This window comes from Natrix helvetica (assembly GCF_964273705.1).
Source record: "Natrix helvetica genome assembly, chromosome: 2".
Lineage (NCBI taxonomy): Eukaryota > Metazoa > Chordata > Lepidosauria > Squamata > Natricidae > Natrix > Natrix helvetica.
This window is the reverse complement of record NC_138552.1, coordinates 217,978,368-217,994,448: the sequence shown is the minus strand read 5'-3', so window position 1 is coordinate 217,994,448 and position 16,081 is coordinate 217,978,368. Positions and strand designations below refer to the sequence as shown.

The following is a 16,081-nucleotide window of genomic DNA, read 5'->3' as shown; positions in this document are numbered from 1 at the left end:
TCATACAGAAGTAAATATAACTAATATAACAGAAAAGATAGAAAACATATTTTGATTGAAGTGGACAGTGAAGAGTGAGAAATACATTTAAGTATTCTGCTTTAGGTATTCATATATTTGATGTCTTAAGGATGAAATGTAAGAACTTTTGAAGGTATAGCTTACCTCATTTTAAAACTGACTGTATTCAGTGGAGCTTATTTTTGAATAGACATCATAAGATTGTACTGTTAAAAGGTGAACTATTATCCCGCTGAAAAGATTTTAAAATAATCCATCCTGAATCATTGTGCAACAACAATTAGCATTCTGGAAACCTTACTGTCTTCTTATTGAAAACCTCTAATCTTCCTGACTGATTTTAAAAAAAAGATCTGAAATGGGAATGTTTCTGAAGAGTCAGAGGTACCAAAACATCAAATGGACTATGCTTCCTTTCATCTTTTAAAGTAAGCAAATCATAACAGTGAAAAACTTCACACACTAGCTTGCTGTGGAATAGAATTTTAATCACTGTTGGGACCAATCTGTGAAAAATAAAATTTATCACTAGTTAAGTGCTCTGGGGCAGCTTTGGAATAGTTTTGATAAGTTATACCTACATAGAGTTTTTATAGATATTATACACAGATTGTAAAATGTGCACAATATAAATAATGAAAACCACAAAGTACAATTATTTTAGGCTCTAAATTTAGGACAGTATGATTCTGCTAGTCTTCTGTAAAGCTTGGGTGAGTCAGCCAAATTAGTCAACCAAATAAAGAGTTGAATATGTAAGCTAAAACATAAAATTAAATAAAAAAGAATAGGCATGGATTATTAAACCATGTGCAGGAAAAAGAGGATCAAGAATCAAAGAATATAGCAAAAATATGGATTGAATGTAAAAGTAGTGAGGAATAAGTTGAAAATATGTTATCATATGCAGCCAAGTTCCCCAACCTTTCTGGTTTTGCGCACTGACATTGGGGAGAGGGGAACGGTCCATGTAAGCAGAGGGCATGCATGTGCAGTTCCATTTGCATGAGCAGCGCGCATGCACCCAAATGCGCCCACTGCTTGCGTAAGTGGAGATGTTTGCTCTCATGATTGCCCAGCATTTCCATGGCCCAATTCCAAATAGCTCAAGGCCCAGTAGTAGGTCATGGCCCAGGGATTGGGGACCCCCGATATACAGGGAATAATATGAATGGAATCACAAAACATATATATGAAGTGAATGGGAAGACAGTTATATTTTAATGTTTCAAGTCTTTCTTTTGATGCCAGTTCAACCCACAGCTCCTCTTATTTCCTACCAGCAGTTTTTCCTATGGGAATCTAAACTAACACTCCTTATCAGCAAAGATAGTACAAGTCAACACAAAGTATTTGTTTGGACTTCTGTGTGGATGACTTGACATTGGTCCAGCCAGTAGGAAGACATGGTTGAATGCAGGCTTGTCACAGCTTTTCTAATAATCTGGGAATCAAATATCCATTTTCTTAAAGAGTTACAGTACCATGAGATTGAGTGGAAAGATCTTTGCAGTTATTTGTAAGATTAATTCAAGGGTTTTTAGTTGGGATATAAATAGCTTATATCAAATAACATTTAGTGGATGATCCAATAAGAAAACATTCTGCAAATACAAAAGGCAAAAATGATCCTAACGTACGTGTCCTATTGCCTTCAGAAGCTGTTCTTTGGAAACATTTAGTTTTCTCTGTGTTGTGTGCTAGTAGTGAAAGAATTTTAATATTCCAAGCAATGTTGTAGAGCAGGGAACCTGTTTTCACTACTAATAGCTAAGTTGAAGACGGATTGATTTACATGTAGCTGCTAAAACATTTCCTACTCCAGCAGGAATAGATAAAATGGAGTCATGGTATACTCAGTAATACATTTGATGACCCTGTTCACTTTTCACAAGCAGAGGTACCAAAAGATAGAGCCATACATCAGCTGTTCAGTTTCTGTTTTCTTTCAAAGCAAATAGCAGACCACAGTGGAGATGCCACCCAGAATTTAAAAAGTGACAGCGATGTTACAATTGTAGGAGGTACAGTAATGTTTGAGTGGGCTTGGAAGAGAGATGTCATCTGCTACTGGTCCTTCTGGGAGAGGGCGCGGTTTATAAATTAAATAAAAGTTAAAGTTAAAGTTGAGAACTTGGCTATTACTTTACTTTTACTTTAATTGGATTTGTTAACCGCTCCCTCTCCCCTAGGGGACTATATATTTCTATACACTGAAAAGTGTTTTTACCAAAGCCAGAATTTATCTTAGGTTTTCTGTTAATACCAGTTTTTCTTCTTAGGAAAAGTTAGGTGGCAAGACTTTGACCAGGATGCTTATGTTGGAGTCACTATGGTCAAAGCTGGTCAAGACCCATATGCCCGCAATAAGTTTAATCAAGTGGAGAGTGATAAACTACGAATGGACCGAAATGTTCAGGATACAAGACATGATCAGTAAGTACTACATATCTTTAGAAACATATATCTGTTTCTTGTAACAAAGAGTGCCTAAGCTGAAAACTACCTGAACTAGAAAATGAATATTGAGCAAATTGCTCAGCTGCAGCTCTCAGGAGTTCAGTGGTGGTTAGCTCAGATTGTTTGATCCTATTTATATTTCTGTCATAACATTCTCTGCTGAGTTGCAGTAATTCATAGCACTGAATGACAATTCTAAAACTATACAAAGCAATTCACGAATAAATTATACAGTCTGCACAAGACCTGCTTGATTTGGAATATGCTAGAAAGGCAACGTCCTCGGTACTGTGTCAGCATTGGCATCTCAATTATTTCCCTGCTTGGCATTATTATGGTTTCTAAATCTTGCCTAACTGGGATGCTGCTATGTGCACAACTGAAGATTTAATTTCACCCTTACTGTTTTTAATGTCAATGTTAATCTGTTTTTAATCTCTTTGGATGTTTTGCTTTATTTAACACTGTCTAAACATCTATTAGAAACAAAGTTGGCTTATTAATATTTATTCAGATAAATGTGCATGATAACGGCCTCACACATAAGGCAAAATCAAGATACATATTTTTTTTATTTTTTGGTTCCTTTTTACCTCTCACTATCTGTGATTCTGGAAAGCCCTCAAAACATCCCTTTTTTCCCATAGGCTTTTCCCTTGGCAACAGGGAAGCCTGCACATTAGTTTCATCACATGGAATATTCTGATTCCCTCTTGTAACCTTGGTTTTTTTTAGATTTATTTTTAATTGTTTTGATGTAATAAAGAAATAATAATCTTGCTGAAATTTAAAAAATACTGGGAACCGGGGGGAAAAGGTAGCATCCTTCAATTCTAAATTTGGTCTTCAGTTTTCAGACTAGAATTAGAATTCCTCAGATGCAAACATTGATGCCAAGTTACGAGCTTGTTATGCAATTTTCAAACATTTGCTTATATTAAGGAAGGGAAACATTCACCTGCTTTAATTAATTCTGGAATTTTGGGAATGAACAAAAGATGTGCCCAAATGAGCCCAAAAGGCTGCTTAATATTTGGATTGAAGACTGCTGCAGCATATACTGTATGTTACAAGCTTGTCACTGAGATGAGCTGGGCAACCAGATCATCAGTCCATTTGTCTATGAAATTTTTAGGCAGCTTAACACTTTATGAGCCAAGTCGTTTATAAACATTTGGCTTTTGATTTACTTAGCCCTAAATTCCTCTTAGACTACTAAACTAATTCATTTTGATTAGCTTTATGTGGATCATTTGTATTTTTAATGGTAGAATTTTCTTGAACTACATGTTTTTCATGATTATAGCTTGTAAGTTGTCTACCACTTAAGGAAACAGGATATCAGATACCTAATAACCTGAGTATCTGTTTTAGACCCTATATAGTCTGAATGTTTTGTGATTGATGAAACTTAGTATATAATGGATTGTAAGTGAAAAAAACATGATGCAGCATATTTCAGCAGTAATTCAGGTTGATTGTTTATTCTCAATAAGCAATCGTGGAAGAAAGCATTCTTAGAAATGCCTATGTTTATTAAGCTCTAAGACATTACAGAAAATGCGACTTTCCCCTTCAGGCATTCTAAAAGCCCATTTAAATTAAAAAATAGAGCAAATAATTACATATGAATGGGAATTTATATTTTTGGAAAGAACAGTAAGTGTTCCATTTTATAAACTGAAAGGTTGGTACCAATAATGTCTTATAAGGATCAGAAACACAGGAATACATGACTGATAAGTAACTGTCCCATGAATAAATGTCTATGGAGATTCTCAACCATCCAGGTCATGCTTGTCCCAAAGGTGTTTTTCAAAAGGCAACTGGACTTTCTTGGTTTTGTTCCCTGAAAATGTTTTGCTTCTCATCCAAGAAGCTTCTTCAGTTCTGGCTGAATGGTGGGGAATGGAAGAATTTATATTCCTTAGCAGTCATTTGCTCATTAGATGAGTGCTAACTCAAGAAGCTTCTTGGATGAGAAGTGAAACATTTTCAAGGGGAAAAAAACCAGAAAGCCCAGTTGGCTTTTAAGAAGCATCTTTGGGACAACCATGAATATGGCTCATACTTGCAAGTTGTCTAGATCAACAGTCCCACAACCTTTTGGGCACCAGGAACCAGTTCTGTGGAGAGAAGTTTTTCTGTGGACTGGAGGGGGTGTGATTTTGCATGCTGCCTGAATCCCATGGATGAGGCCTTGTTTGTTTGTGTGGCCTGATTTCTGGCATGCTGTGGTGCCAATCCACAGGCCAAGGGTTAGGGACCCCTGGTCTAGATCATGACGAGTGACGAGCCTGTAACATTTCCTGCAGTCTTCGAACTAAATATTAAGCAGCCTTCTGGGTTCATTTGGGCAAATGGAACCATAGCTTAGAGCCTTTTTGTCCTTCTTTTTAAGGTGTCAACGAAAACAATGGCGGATAGACTTACCAGCTACTAGTGTAATCATCACTTTTCACAACGAGGCCCGATCAGCTCTCCTTCGAACTGTTGTCAGGTATTTCTGCAACATTTTCTTAAACCACAAAGGGCTACCACAAAGTGATAATTCATAGTTTTTTCTCAGGGCATTGAACTAGGTGATTATTCTCATTCAATTTCTTTCTTTTTTTTAGTGTTCTCAAAAAAAGCCCACCACATCTTATTAAGGAAATTATATTAGTAGATGACTACAGCAATGATTGTAAGTACTTTCACAAGGCTGTTATTTAGTGCAATGCATGCGATATTATGTTGTTCTGACAAAGGACTATGGGACTTGTAATCCGCACTGCTGGAGTTCTCTGAGTTACTGGGCATATATTCATCTAGGGTGCTAGGTTGATTTTAGTTTCCAAAGCATTTACTTTCTGGCACCTTTAATGCCATAATTTGCCTTAAGTAGCTGCCTGTTCTATTTTTTCAAGATGAAATTGTCATCATTCAGACTTGCAAAATAGGCTCAGAGTGGGAAACTGTAGGAAATCAGATGAGCTTTAGTTCTGAAACTTGGTAACTTTCCAAGGAGGGAAGATTCTTTGTGACCGCTTCTTGATTCAAGGTAAAGAATTAACTGGGTTATTTTTTCCCCCTTTTCTAGCTGAGGATGGTGCTTTATTAGGTAAAATTGAGAAAGTGAAGATACTGCGAAATGACCGCCGGGAAGGTGAGCATCCTGTTAGGACTGGAAAAAATATGAAGATTAAAGCTTTGGTTAAAAGAGCAGTTTTCTCTTTCTGAACACACTGAATGTAGAAATAATAGTTTGCACAATGGAAGTCGGGCATTTCATCTGATAGCTATTTTAAATTATGTTTTCCAGCTCACTTTTTTTCCTTAATCAACATCTTCCTGGAAGCCTTTCTTAAATCAACAGTTCCGAAGTGGAGATCTGATTTTTCTAATGACTTTCTTGTACTGCTCTAAGTTAAAGTGCCTGAAGATTGTTTCTGTTGAAGTCTTCCTAGGTACTTTATATGGAAAAACATCTGATTGGTTTACCACTCTGTCTATCAGATTGTTAGGTAGATTAATATCAGAGGGGGAACAATATAGTAGGCAGTACAGCAAAAATGAAATTGGTTGCAAAATGCAATCAAGCCAAGTATGTGTCCTTGATTTTCAGGTTTGATGCGTTCTCGTGTTCGTGGGGCAGATGCAGCACAAGCAAAAGTACTTACATTCTTGGATAGTCACTGTGAATGCAATGAGCACTGGCTGGAGCCTCTCCTGGAGAGAGTAGCTGAGGTTAGTTGCGAGAAATAATCTTAATGGTCTCTAAGAATGGGCCTCTGGATTCTGTTTTGCATTGCATAGTACAGGCGGTCCACCACTTTACAATCATTAATTTAGTGACCATTCGAAGTTACAATGGCACTAAAACAAAGTGACTTATGAACATTTTTCACATTAACAACTGTTGCAACATTTCTATGATCAAAATTCAGGCGCTGGCAACTAACTCATATTTGTGTTGGTTGCGGTATCCTGGGGTCACGTGATCACCTTTTGTAACCTCCCGACGAGCAAAGTCAATGGGGAAGGCAGTTAACAACTGTGCTACTAACTTAACAACTGCAGTGATTCACTTAGCAAAGTCGTAAAATGGGGCTGAACTCACTTAAGAACTGTCTTGCTTAGCAACAGAAATTTGGGGCTCAATTCTGCTTACAAGTTGACTATCTGAAGTAGCCTTCATTTAATTTTAAGCAGTACTTTCATAGTTTTTTAAAAAATAAGTTTATTGACTGAATTCTAAATTGAAGAAGTGGTTCTGAAACATAATAATAATATAATAACAATAACAATAATAACAATAATAATAATAATAACAACAACAACAACAACAAATGTGTGTGTGTGTGTGTGTGTGTTACAACCCCTGGTATGCCCAAATATGGGAGGGAGCTCACTACTCCCTCTTTCTGTCATTCGGTTCATCACAGAAAACCATCCAGACAGAAACCCATATTTTTATTTTTAATGTTGCCTTTTTATATTTGTGTTGTATTTGTGCTGATAAATAAATAAAGGGGGACTAGTATGGATCCATTTCAAGCTATTTAGCTCTCATCAGCTAGCCATACCCTTACTGGGATTTGAACCAGGGCTGTATTGCATATTAGGCCAATGTAATTGCCACTAAGCCACAGGCTCTCCTCCTTTATCAGCTAAGCCAGGGAAATAGGTATGTATTTGTGTTACAACCCCCGGTATGCCCAAATATGGGAGGGAGCTCACTACTCCCTCTTTCTGTCATTCGGTTCATGAAAGGACGGTAGATTTCTTTTTTCTAGGGGGCGAGGTGGTTCAATGCTAGCCACTGTATATGTGGGTAACATGGGATTTAAAAGCTAACCTTCTAAAGAAAGTCATGTTTTTGCATGTTTTTTGTAACATTCAAAATAACACAAAGAGCCTATTGTTCATTAACCTTTGCTTTGAAACATATTTCAGGACAAGACCCGAGTTGTATCTCCTATCATTGATGTAATTAATATGGACAATTTCCAGTATGTGGGAGCCTCAGCTGATTTAAAAGGCGGTATGTATTTTATTGGAATATGAAGTCTTTCCTGGGTCTCTTAATGTGTCACAATAATCCAGATACTAGCTTGAGAAACATGTACTTTTTTACCTTTGTGTAAATAAATGGAGTAAAATGTCAGAGCATGCTTCCAGCCTTTAGAACAACTTTCTTGTTTTTTGTCAGTGTGCAACAGAAATCTTGCAGGAGAGTAAAGTCTTTCCTGCTAAAAGGCCCAGAGCTAAGAGATGGAAAACATTTTTGGCTAAGGTCTTAAAAGAGTTGGTATAGAAAATACATACAAATATCCTGACACCCTACAGAACAGCTTTCTGTGTTTTTTTTTTTGTTCCATGGGCTCAGAGATGGGAACTGCCAGTTTTGAACCTGTGAGGTTTGTGTCTCAGCTTTGTCAAGAAGACTTGGGAAATTGAAATAAAACAACATATTTTTGGAGCATATTCCCAAGCACCGGAATATAAGACGCACCTTAGTTTTTAGGGAGGAAAATAGGGGGAGGGGAGAAATTCTGCGTACGAGGTATTCATCTGGTTAGGCTTAGCCTGGTCAGCTTTAGCACGTTAGTTCGCTTGCTGGTTTTGAGGTTGGGGATGATGGGTGCTGTGCTTCTAAAGCATAGCTGATTGCCGGAGGGAGCAGCAATTAGAAAAGCAGGCAAAGCATGGAAGATCACTTAGCTCATGTTTGGGCTGAATCACAGCTTCAAAAGCACAGCGGATCCTCTGAGGGAGCTCCAGTGACTAAAGCAGGCAAAGCGGAGAAGGGGTAAGAGAAGGCAGCAGCTGTTCTAGGTAGCCATTTTGGGCACCGCGCCTCAAGCATTTGGAGGCTGAAAACTTAACATGCGGAGCCCAAAAACACAAGCCATTGTTGGTGGCAATCTTCAGCCAGGAAGAGGCCGTGCAGAAGCCGAAAGGTAGATTTGGAAGGCTACATTTGGAGTATAAGACGCACCCAAATTTTCAGCCTCTTTTAGGAAGGAAAAAAGTGTGTCTTATACTCCGAAAAATATGGTACCTGTTTTCCTTTTCTTGCTTTCTAAAACATTTCTATATATTCCAGGAAAGGTGGCGAAAATGATAAAAAAAATTCTCTCCTAAGTGATGTATGTATTCAGTATCTGAGATTGAATTTACATCCAGGACCTGCAAATCTGGTCCATAAAGGAGAAACTGTATCCAGATTAGAATGAAATCGAATTCTAGGATAAGCTCAGCAAATGACTATCATTTATTTATTTTTGGATTAGAATTCATTCAGTTCAGGTAGCAGCACTAAGGTGACCTTCAAGAAAAGCTAAACAGGATCAGATCTGATTAGTATTTGGAATGGGGGAAACTACCAGGGCTGTTCTAGGGTTATCGGCTAAACCAGTGATTCTCAGCTTTAAATATTAGAAGATGTGTGGTCTTCAATTCCCAGAATTCCCCAACCTGGGTGGGTGGCTGGAGGATTCTGGGAATTGAAGTCCAAACAACTTCAAGTGGTCAAAGTTGAGAAACACTGGTGTTTGAGAAGTTCAAAGAACATCAGAGAAGATAGTTAATATCAAATCACATCCGCCTCGCTGCTGAAAAAGGTACGTCACTGTGCCTTTGAAGTCACCAAAAGTCAAGCTTATCTAGCAGAATGTTAATTGCTTCACTTAAGTAGATGAAAAGAAGAAAATAGATTGGGAATTCCAGCACATTGTTTATTAATTTCAAGCCTCTTGATCATAGGTACTCAAAATATATTGAACTTGAACATTTTGGAATGGTTGCTTGAGTGGGTTACTTGAGTGTTTTTGATCTTCAAATATCCTTATTTGAACCCTGAGCTGGCTGTTTTGAATTTGATTCAGAGCTGCTCTGAATTCAAATCACTCCTGGAATTGTTGGAACATCCTGTTTTGAAATCAAAAGCACTATTTCAAATTCAGAATATTTTGTACCCTCCATCTCCTGACACTTTCATCAACTGCTGCAGGATAATATAATCAGAGGTAGCTACAGAAAGCCAAGTTTGTATCACAATTATGATATATGTCGTGATGCAAATTCCACCTTTACTTGTGTCTCAACATTTGATGCAAGCATAGAAATCGGAATTTTTTAAAATATATTTTGATGCATTCTTTGCTATTTATCTCTCTTTTCTATTGACATCTGTACTGGTGCTGTGTAGATATATATCCGGTTCCTTGACAATTTGAATAAGGCCACGATTCTGCATCCCATTTAATGTGAGAAGAGAACTGTGTTTATGTCTGCATGTAATGTATCTTTATAAACATGCTTTGCTAAAATAATGTGAAGGGCTAAGCAAATATACTTTATCTTCAATTCTCTTCAAGGGAATCCAATTGCAATATAATATTTTGGCAGTATTGAAACAACCAATGTTATAGTATTGAGGATTTTTAAAAAAGATAACGAAGAAGACTCAGCACTGATTTTTGATTTCAGGTTTTCATATTTGTCCTTTGTGTGAAGGATTTGTCCTTCATTTGTTTCGTAAAATGAATTAGGAAAGCCTAGACGTGAATTTTCTTGAATTCAAAGGTGAAAAGCAAAGAGGGAAATCTGGAGCCCTAATAATAGTCAGAGGCATTGCTATCAAAGTCTGTTGTAGCTAAGATTAAGAACACATTTGTATCCTTGACATCATCAATCACCTCTCCTGGGTACTCCGTTACATACTGTATGGCATCTATTGTGAGGGTTTTTTGCTCTGGATATTTGATGATCGTGGCAGTCTATTTTGGCATGCTATAATAGCTAGAATCCCTTGAGTGTAAAAATGCTGCAATATATACAGTATATTGCCATTCTCAGCATAATTAGACACTGTAATTGTGCAATTTGGGATCACATGTAGTTGTGAAAAGGGTTGAAAAAGGAGGCATTGGAATATAAGTGGCAATGATTTGATTTCAGTATGGAAAAAAAAGGCGACATCTGTGTGGTCCTGTAACCATACAGGTTATCTCAGTGCCCAGTCTGCTATGACCCTCTGATCAAACTGAGCTGATATTTTCATGTTATGTATTAGTGTCAGTAGTACTTCTTTAATACCACGGATGTTACAGGTTTTCTATTATTGATTCATGTTCCAAAACAGCCCCCTAACGTTTACTGCGCTGTATATACATGTTGAGGTTTTAACTTTATTTTTATATTAATGGCATTTTATACAGTGAAATGTAATATTTCTGCTGTAAATGAAGACTTGGTACGCTCAGCATGTGGCTCTATTACTCAGCACAGTGTAGTATTAAAAGGAAGCATGTTTTTCAAATGACACAACTATAATTTCCAGTGGTGGAAATTGGATCTTTTTTTTAAAAAGTATGGTATTCTATTAGCATGGAAAAGTACTGCTGGTTGCCCGAAAGTCTTATGTGCCTAAAATGCTAAGAATGCAACTAAACATATTTTGAAAAATTGTATGCAAACGTAGCACTTGTGACATCGTTGGGAAATTACATGCTGCAAGATCCATAGCATGATTAACATGGAAGATAGTTTTAATCTACCTTTAATGGGAGGACTCAGCAGCCCACATTCTGATAAGTTATCAGAGAGGAAAGCTATTGTAGTAAGAGGCAATACTGAGTACTGTAGTATTGAGTAGTACAGTAGTAGCAATGCAAGCAGGAGGATAGCTAGCAGGAGGCCAATCCAGGCATTCCCACCCCCCACCCCCCATTGTTATATTCTGATGTTGTATGATAGCTGGAAAGTGGTTTCCGCCAAATAAAGTTCTTGGAGAAGTGGGGTTTAAGCCACAGATGGTTCCCATAGAGCTTGAGGAGGTGTCAGTGGATTGCCGTTCCTTCAAATGTAGTCAGATGGTATCTGCTGTGGGAGCGGAGAAGCTAAAATAACAATTTTGGAAATAGCAGCTGGAGGTAGAAGAATTGGCAGGGAAGACAAGAAACACAGATTCAAGCTTCTGACTTTGGTGCCATCTACTGATCAGATCAGTTGATACCTGCTGCTTACACACAGATTTCTTTTGTAATTTCCTCCCAAGCACAAAATAAGTCAAAACAGTTTTAAAGTATAGCCAAATAGACAAAAATCAAACGGGATAAATATTCAGATGGCCTATTGACCTTTCAAAACCGGGGAATCTGACAAGGTTTATTGCAATCCAAATTAAATTGAAATTGTGAAGAATATTTTTTAATCTCATAAAAGGGGATGGAAATTAGGATTTTTTTAATAAAAAAAATAAGGTGGACATTATTTACTTTAATGTTTAAATTAATTAATATCACTTTTCTACTTTAAAATAACTTTAATTTGTCTTGGGATTTTCCTAATCTCATCTTAATTTCTATAACATCTATTTCTGAAAGTGTTATATAACAGCAAAAGACATTCAGGTAAATTGAGCCTGGAATTAAACCATATTTGAATAGCTTCATATCTACATTCCATAATTCAACGACCATATATCTATGCAAAAGATAAAGGGGACATTTATTAATATCCAGGCATGTACATTGTGACTTTGTTCTTTTTCTCCTTCTGTTTCTCCCTGCAATCTCTTAGGCTTTGATTGGAATCTGGTATTCAAGTGGGATTACATGACACCTGAGCAAAGAAGAGCACGGCAAGGAAATCCAGTTGCTTCCATAAAGTATGTTCCTCCCAACACCCATCCCCTCACAAAACAATATTTTGTTGTTGTTAGTAAGTGCAACTTTGATCTACCATCTTTGAAGTTAGACTTGGCAGGCTGCTGTTGAATTAAATTGATATCTCATAAAACACGCAACTCAGTATTGCCAAATGCAAGTGATTTCAAAATACCGCATACCTGGAGACAGACATGACTAGTTTCTGCCATTTTCATACCTTACAACAAATGTATTGCTTTGACACTCCTTAACATTGCATGCTTATATGAAACTATTACTGCAAATAATACATAGTGAAGCAGTACCTGCACAAGGTATACACGCAGTTGGGTACATTACGAAAAGGCAAATGATAATGTTTTAACAGCATGTGTGGAATTGAAATCTATTTTGTGTGGGCCTTGGTTTATTGGCTTACTTTCTTGCTGTGCAACCACATCTGGAAAGTAGAACAAATGACGAAAGGCGGTCTAATTAACATGGTGGCCATATCAGCAGATAGAGAATTACTTGATCTCATAGTAATGTGCTGGGACCAAGAAAGTGCAACAAGAGATAAAAACATAAATATTTTTCTTGTTTTCATACTTTGATTATCACTAGTAATAATCAAACTTAGGCTGAAATTTAATTTCTCCAGTATTATTACATTATTATTAAAAGAATCATTTCTCTTCCCATGCAAGTATCAAAATTGGTACTGCTGCAAAGTTCTGTTATGCATAATAACGTTGCTTACACTAGAAGCATATTTTATAATTCTATAAGATTCTATGAAAAATAAACTTGAAAGCATGACTGTTATATGGTAGCAGAATATATTATTTAAGTTGGACAGAGATCATTGGGTAAAAATGCTAGTAAAATAATTCAAAGGTAACATTATTTAAGAACCAACTTATATCTTGCAGAATAACTATGGCTTGATATTATTGTGTACTTTGTATAGCATTTCAGAAATTTGCTGTAACCAGTTATACATCTTATACATCAGTAATACATCTAAAGAATTAAAACCAAATTAATCTTGAGTTCATGAATGAGTGATAGAGTTTTCCATGGCTAAAAAAAGAACTGAATAGTTTTTAAATATGGACAGAAAGTACTCATTTAGAACCTTAAGATTTAATGTGTGAATATTTGATGCCTATTGTCTGCTCTTTACATCTTACTACTTCTTTTTAGAACACCAATGATAGCTGGTGGACTCTTTGTGATGGACAAACTTTATTTTGAAGAGTTGGGAAAGTATGATATGATGATGGATGTATGGGGTGGAGAAAATCTAGGTATGATTTTTTTACTTACAGCATTGTTTTTGAAGGCTAGCAAATCTTAGCCTCATTTTTGTCAGTTCATGTCTTTAGATCTCTGCCTGGAGTGGATTAAAGCAGCATAGGTTATTGGCAAATATTCAGCCACAACAGGGCTCCATTGTAAAATTAGACTTTTCTATCAAAAAAATAAGTATGAAGTAGAAAGTCAGAGAAATGTTTGAAGAAAGCAGCCACAGGATCTTTATCTTTAAAAGTTATAAATTACTTGAAATGCATTCTGTGCTAATTAAAAATACTTGTCAAAGTGTTTCATTTAACAAGGTTGTAAAGGTATTCCGTTCATTTTAAATACTTAAAAGTAGGGCACGTAGTTCATAGGAATAGTCATCATTGGGAATTTTCTTTAGATAAATTAAACTAATTTTATATACTTTAAGAGCATATGTGACTTTATACTTAGTTATAAATCTCAACTTCATTTTCTCATTCTGACACTTGGGTGTTCATATAAAAGCCAAGTAATTGTATGATGTCCATATTATTGTGGTTATCTGCTAAACATTGGATTATAAGCCACCGTTTGCTTATTTGAACTGCAAATACAGAAAGTGACCCATTTTGGATAGAACTATAATAACTCCATAGCTACATAAATATGCTTAATTTTTCAATTAAAAGCAGGGAAATTTTCACTTTTTAAAAAAATGTATCTTATTCGATGGGAAAAAAAGCATGTACAGAGAGATGGAAGGGGGGAAAAACCTATTCTTTGTATTGGTTGTTTTCTGAATGCAGAGATTTCATTCCGTGTGTGGCAATGCGGTGGGAGTCTTGAAATCATCCCATGCAGCCGAGTTGGTCATGTCTTCCGCAAGCAACATCCTTATACCTTTCCAGGGGGAAGTGGAACTGTTTTTGCAAGGTAAATTTAAGACTTAATAACATTGATTGATTCATTCATTCATTTTATATGGCCATCCATCTCAGCAAGTGACTCTAGATAGCAAACAATCTTGAAATAAATTAAAAACAAATTTCCATCAAAAATACAAAAATTAACATGCACAGCTAGGAAGAATGTCACAATCAATGGTTGTTAGCACACGTAATCAAGAGATGGGGTCCTTCACCAAACAATAAAACCAAGACCATAACAAAAACAATATTTTTTTTGCAGATTATTTATCTACATTATAAAAATGTTTATCGGACAGCAAAAGCTTGCATGTAGTTTTTGATTAGTTTATTTGAAAACTTCAATGTTATCATTAACATTGGAAACAAACTGTCAGAACAATGTAAAGACCTAGACTATAGCAAATCCTTTGTTATCATTATTATGTGAATAATGATAACAAAGAATTTGCTATAGTCTATGTCATTACATTTGTATGTATACATACATACGTATAGTATATAGTATTTTGTTTTTAGTTTGGAAACATTTCCAGATACATTTATTGTATACCATCCATGTGTTAATATATTCCCTGGTGATCTGACAGGTTTTTCCCATTATTTTTTTTGTTAAAACAGAAAAGGAATCAGTGTGTCTACAATATATAAACAGGTTTTGTACAGATCTACCTTAATTATTAAATATTAGCCTCTGTACCAAATTGCTTAATAAGGTGGCATTTGGATAGTGAAATCTTGGGTCTAATTTTCATAAATCTGGAAAGCATTCTGTTGAGAGAAGTCTTAGGACTTGCTAAGTGGTAGATAGGGAATTGGAGATTGAGCAAAAGAATTCAGAACTCTTCTGAATAGCTAGCCAGAAATGTGCTTGACATACTTTGAAAGGTAGAATCACATCAGGGAAAGTAGAATACCGCATCCCTTCTAGTTCCACTTCTTCTGGTAGTTTTGGAGTGACATGATGAAGAGTCTAGAAAAGACTACATAATCTGTTTTTTCATGTGAGAACATAAGGTAATTGTGTCTTTAAAATGAGACAGTGCCCTATACAAGATAAATGAGTATAACTCCTATTTAGCCAGGGTTTTGGAGTATGGAACAATGCTAGATGTACTCTTTAGTCTAAGTATAGGAACTTTGTCTACTGACTCATAGCCAAAATAAAGTGATCCTTCATGCCATTTTCCTTCCACAAAGACAAATCCTGAGGAAAGGAACTAAAGAATACAAAGCCAACAAATTGTTGTGCTTTTTGAGAGAGAACATATTCTGCTTAGCGTTGTCCCCTTAAAGTGGAAGGCTTTTCACTAACCAAAGGAGTAAACAAATACCAGAGCACAAAATACTGTGCCTTAAATTATTTCCAGAAATACACGCAGAGCAGCAGAAGTCTGGATGGATGAATACAAAAACTTCTATTATGCAGCAGTGCCTTCTGCCAGAAATGTACCTTATGGCAAGTAAGTCCAGTTATTTCTTTCAGCTATTTGAACCTATTGTCTGGAAGTGGCAGGGTGGAAATTAATGGTAATTAAACTTAAGCACACAGCCTTATCTCTAATGTTTAATCAGAAGAAGGCAAGGTGATACTCTGCCCCTTTTCAGACTTCTTCTGCTAACTAACAGCTAGGGCAGCTGGAATAATGGGAATTGAGATCTAAAAGTTACAGAGAATTACTTAGCTGCCAGCTTCTTATTTAAATAATAGGTTGTCCATAAAAATAGCTTTTGGATTGGCATAGCGTT

At 36.2% G+C, this 16,081-nt stretch overlaps 2 protein-coding genes across 2 annotated transcripts in view; one reads left to right on the top strand and one right to left on the bottom strand.

Moving 5' to 3' along the window:
- The window catches only part of AGT (angiotensinogen), a 341,767-nt gene that overhangs the window by 113,132 nt on the left and 212,554 nt on the right, over positions 1–16,081 (bottom strand). The gene's annotated exons all lie outside the window — the stretch shown is intronic.
- Positions 1–16,081, top strand: part of GALNT2 (polypeptide N-acetylgalactosaminyltransferase 2) — an 81,750-nt gene that overhangs the window by 55,372 nt on the left and 10,297 nt on the right. The window contains exons 3-12 of the mRNA XM_081942208.1: positions 2,304–2,457; positions 4,883–4,981; positions 5,100–5,167; positions 5,564–5,629; positions 6,089–6,210; positions 7,420–7,507; positions 12,052–12,139; positions 13,326–13,429; positions 14,213–14,339; positions 15,703–15,795. Coding sequence (XP_081798334.1) covers positions 2,304–2,457; positions 4,883–4,981; positions 5,100–5,167; positions 5,564–5,629; positions 6,089–6,210; positions 7,420–7,507; positions 12,052–12,139; positions 13,326–13,429; positions 14,213–14,339; positions 15,703–15,795 — 1,009 coding nt within the window. The remainder of the gene's footprint in view (positions 1–2,303; positions 2,458–4,882; positions 4,982–5,099; positions 5,168–5,563; positions 5,630–6,088; positions 6,211–7,419; positions 7,508–12,051; positions 12,140–13,325; positions 13,430–14,212; positions 14,340–15,702; positions 15,796–16,081) is intronic.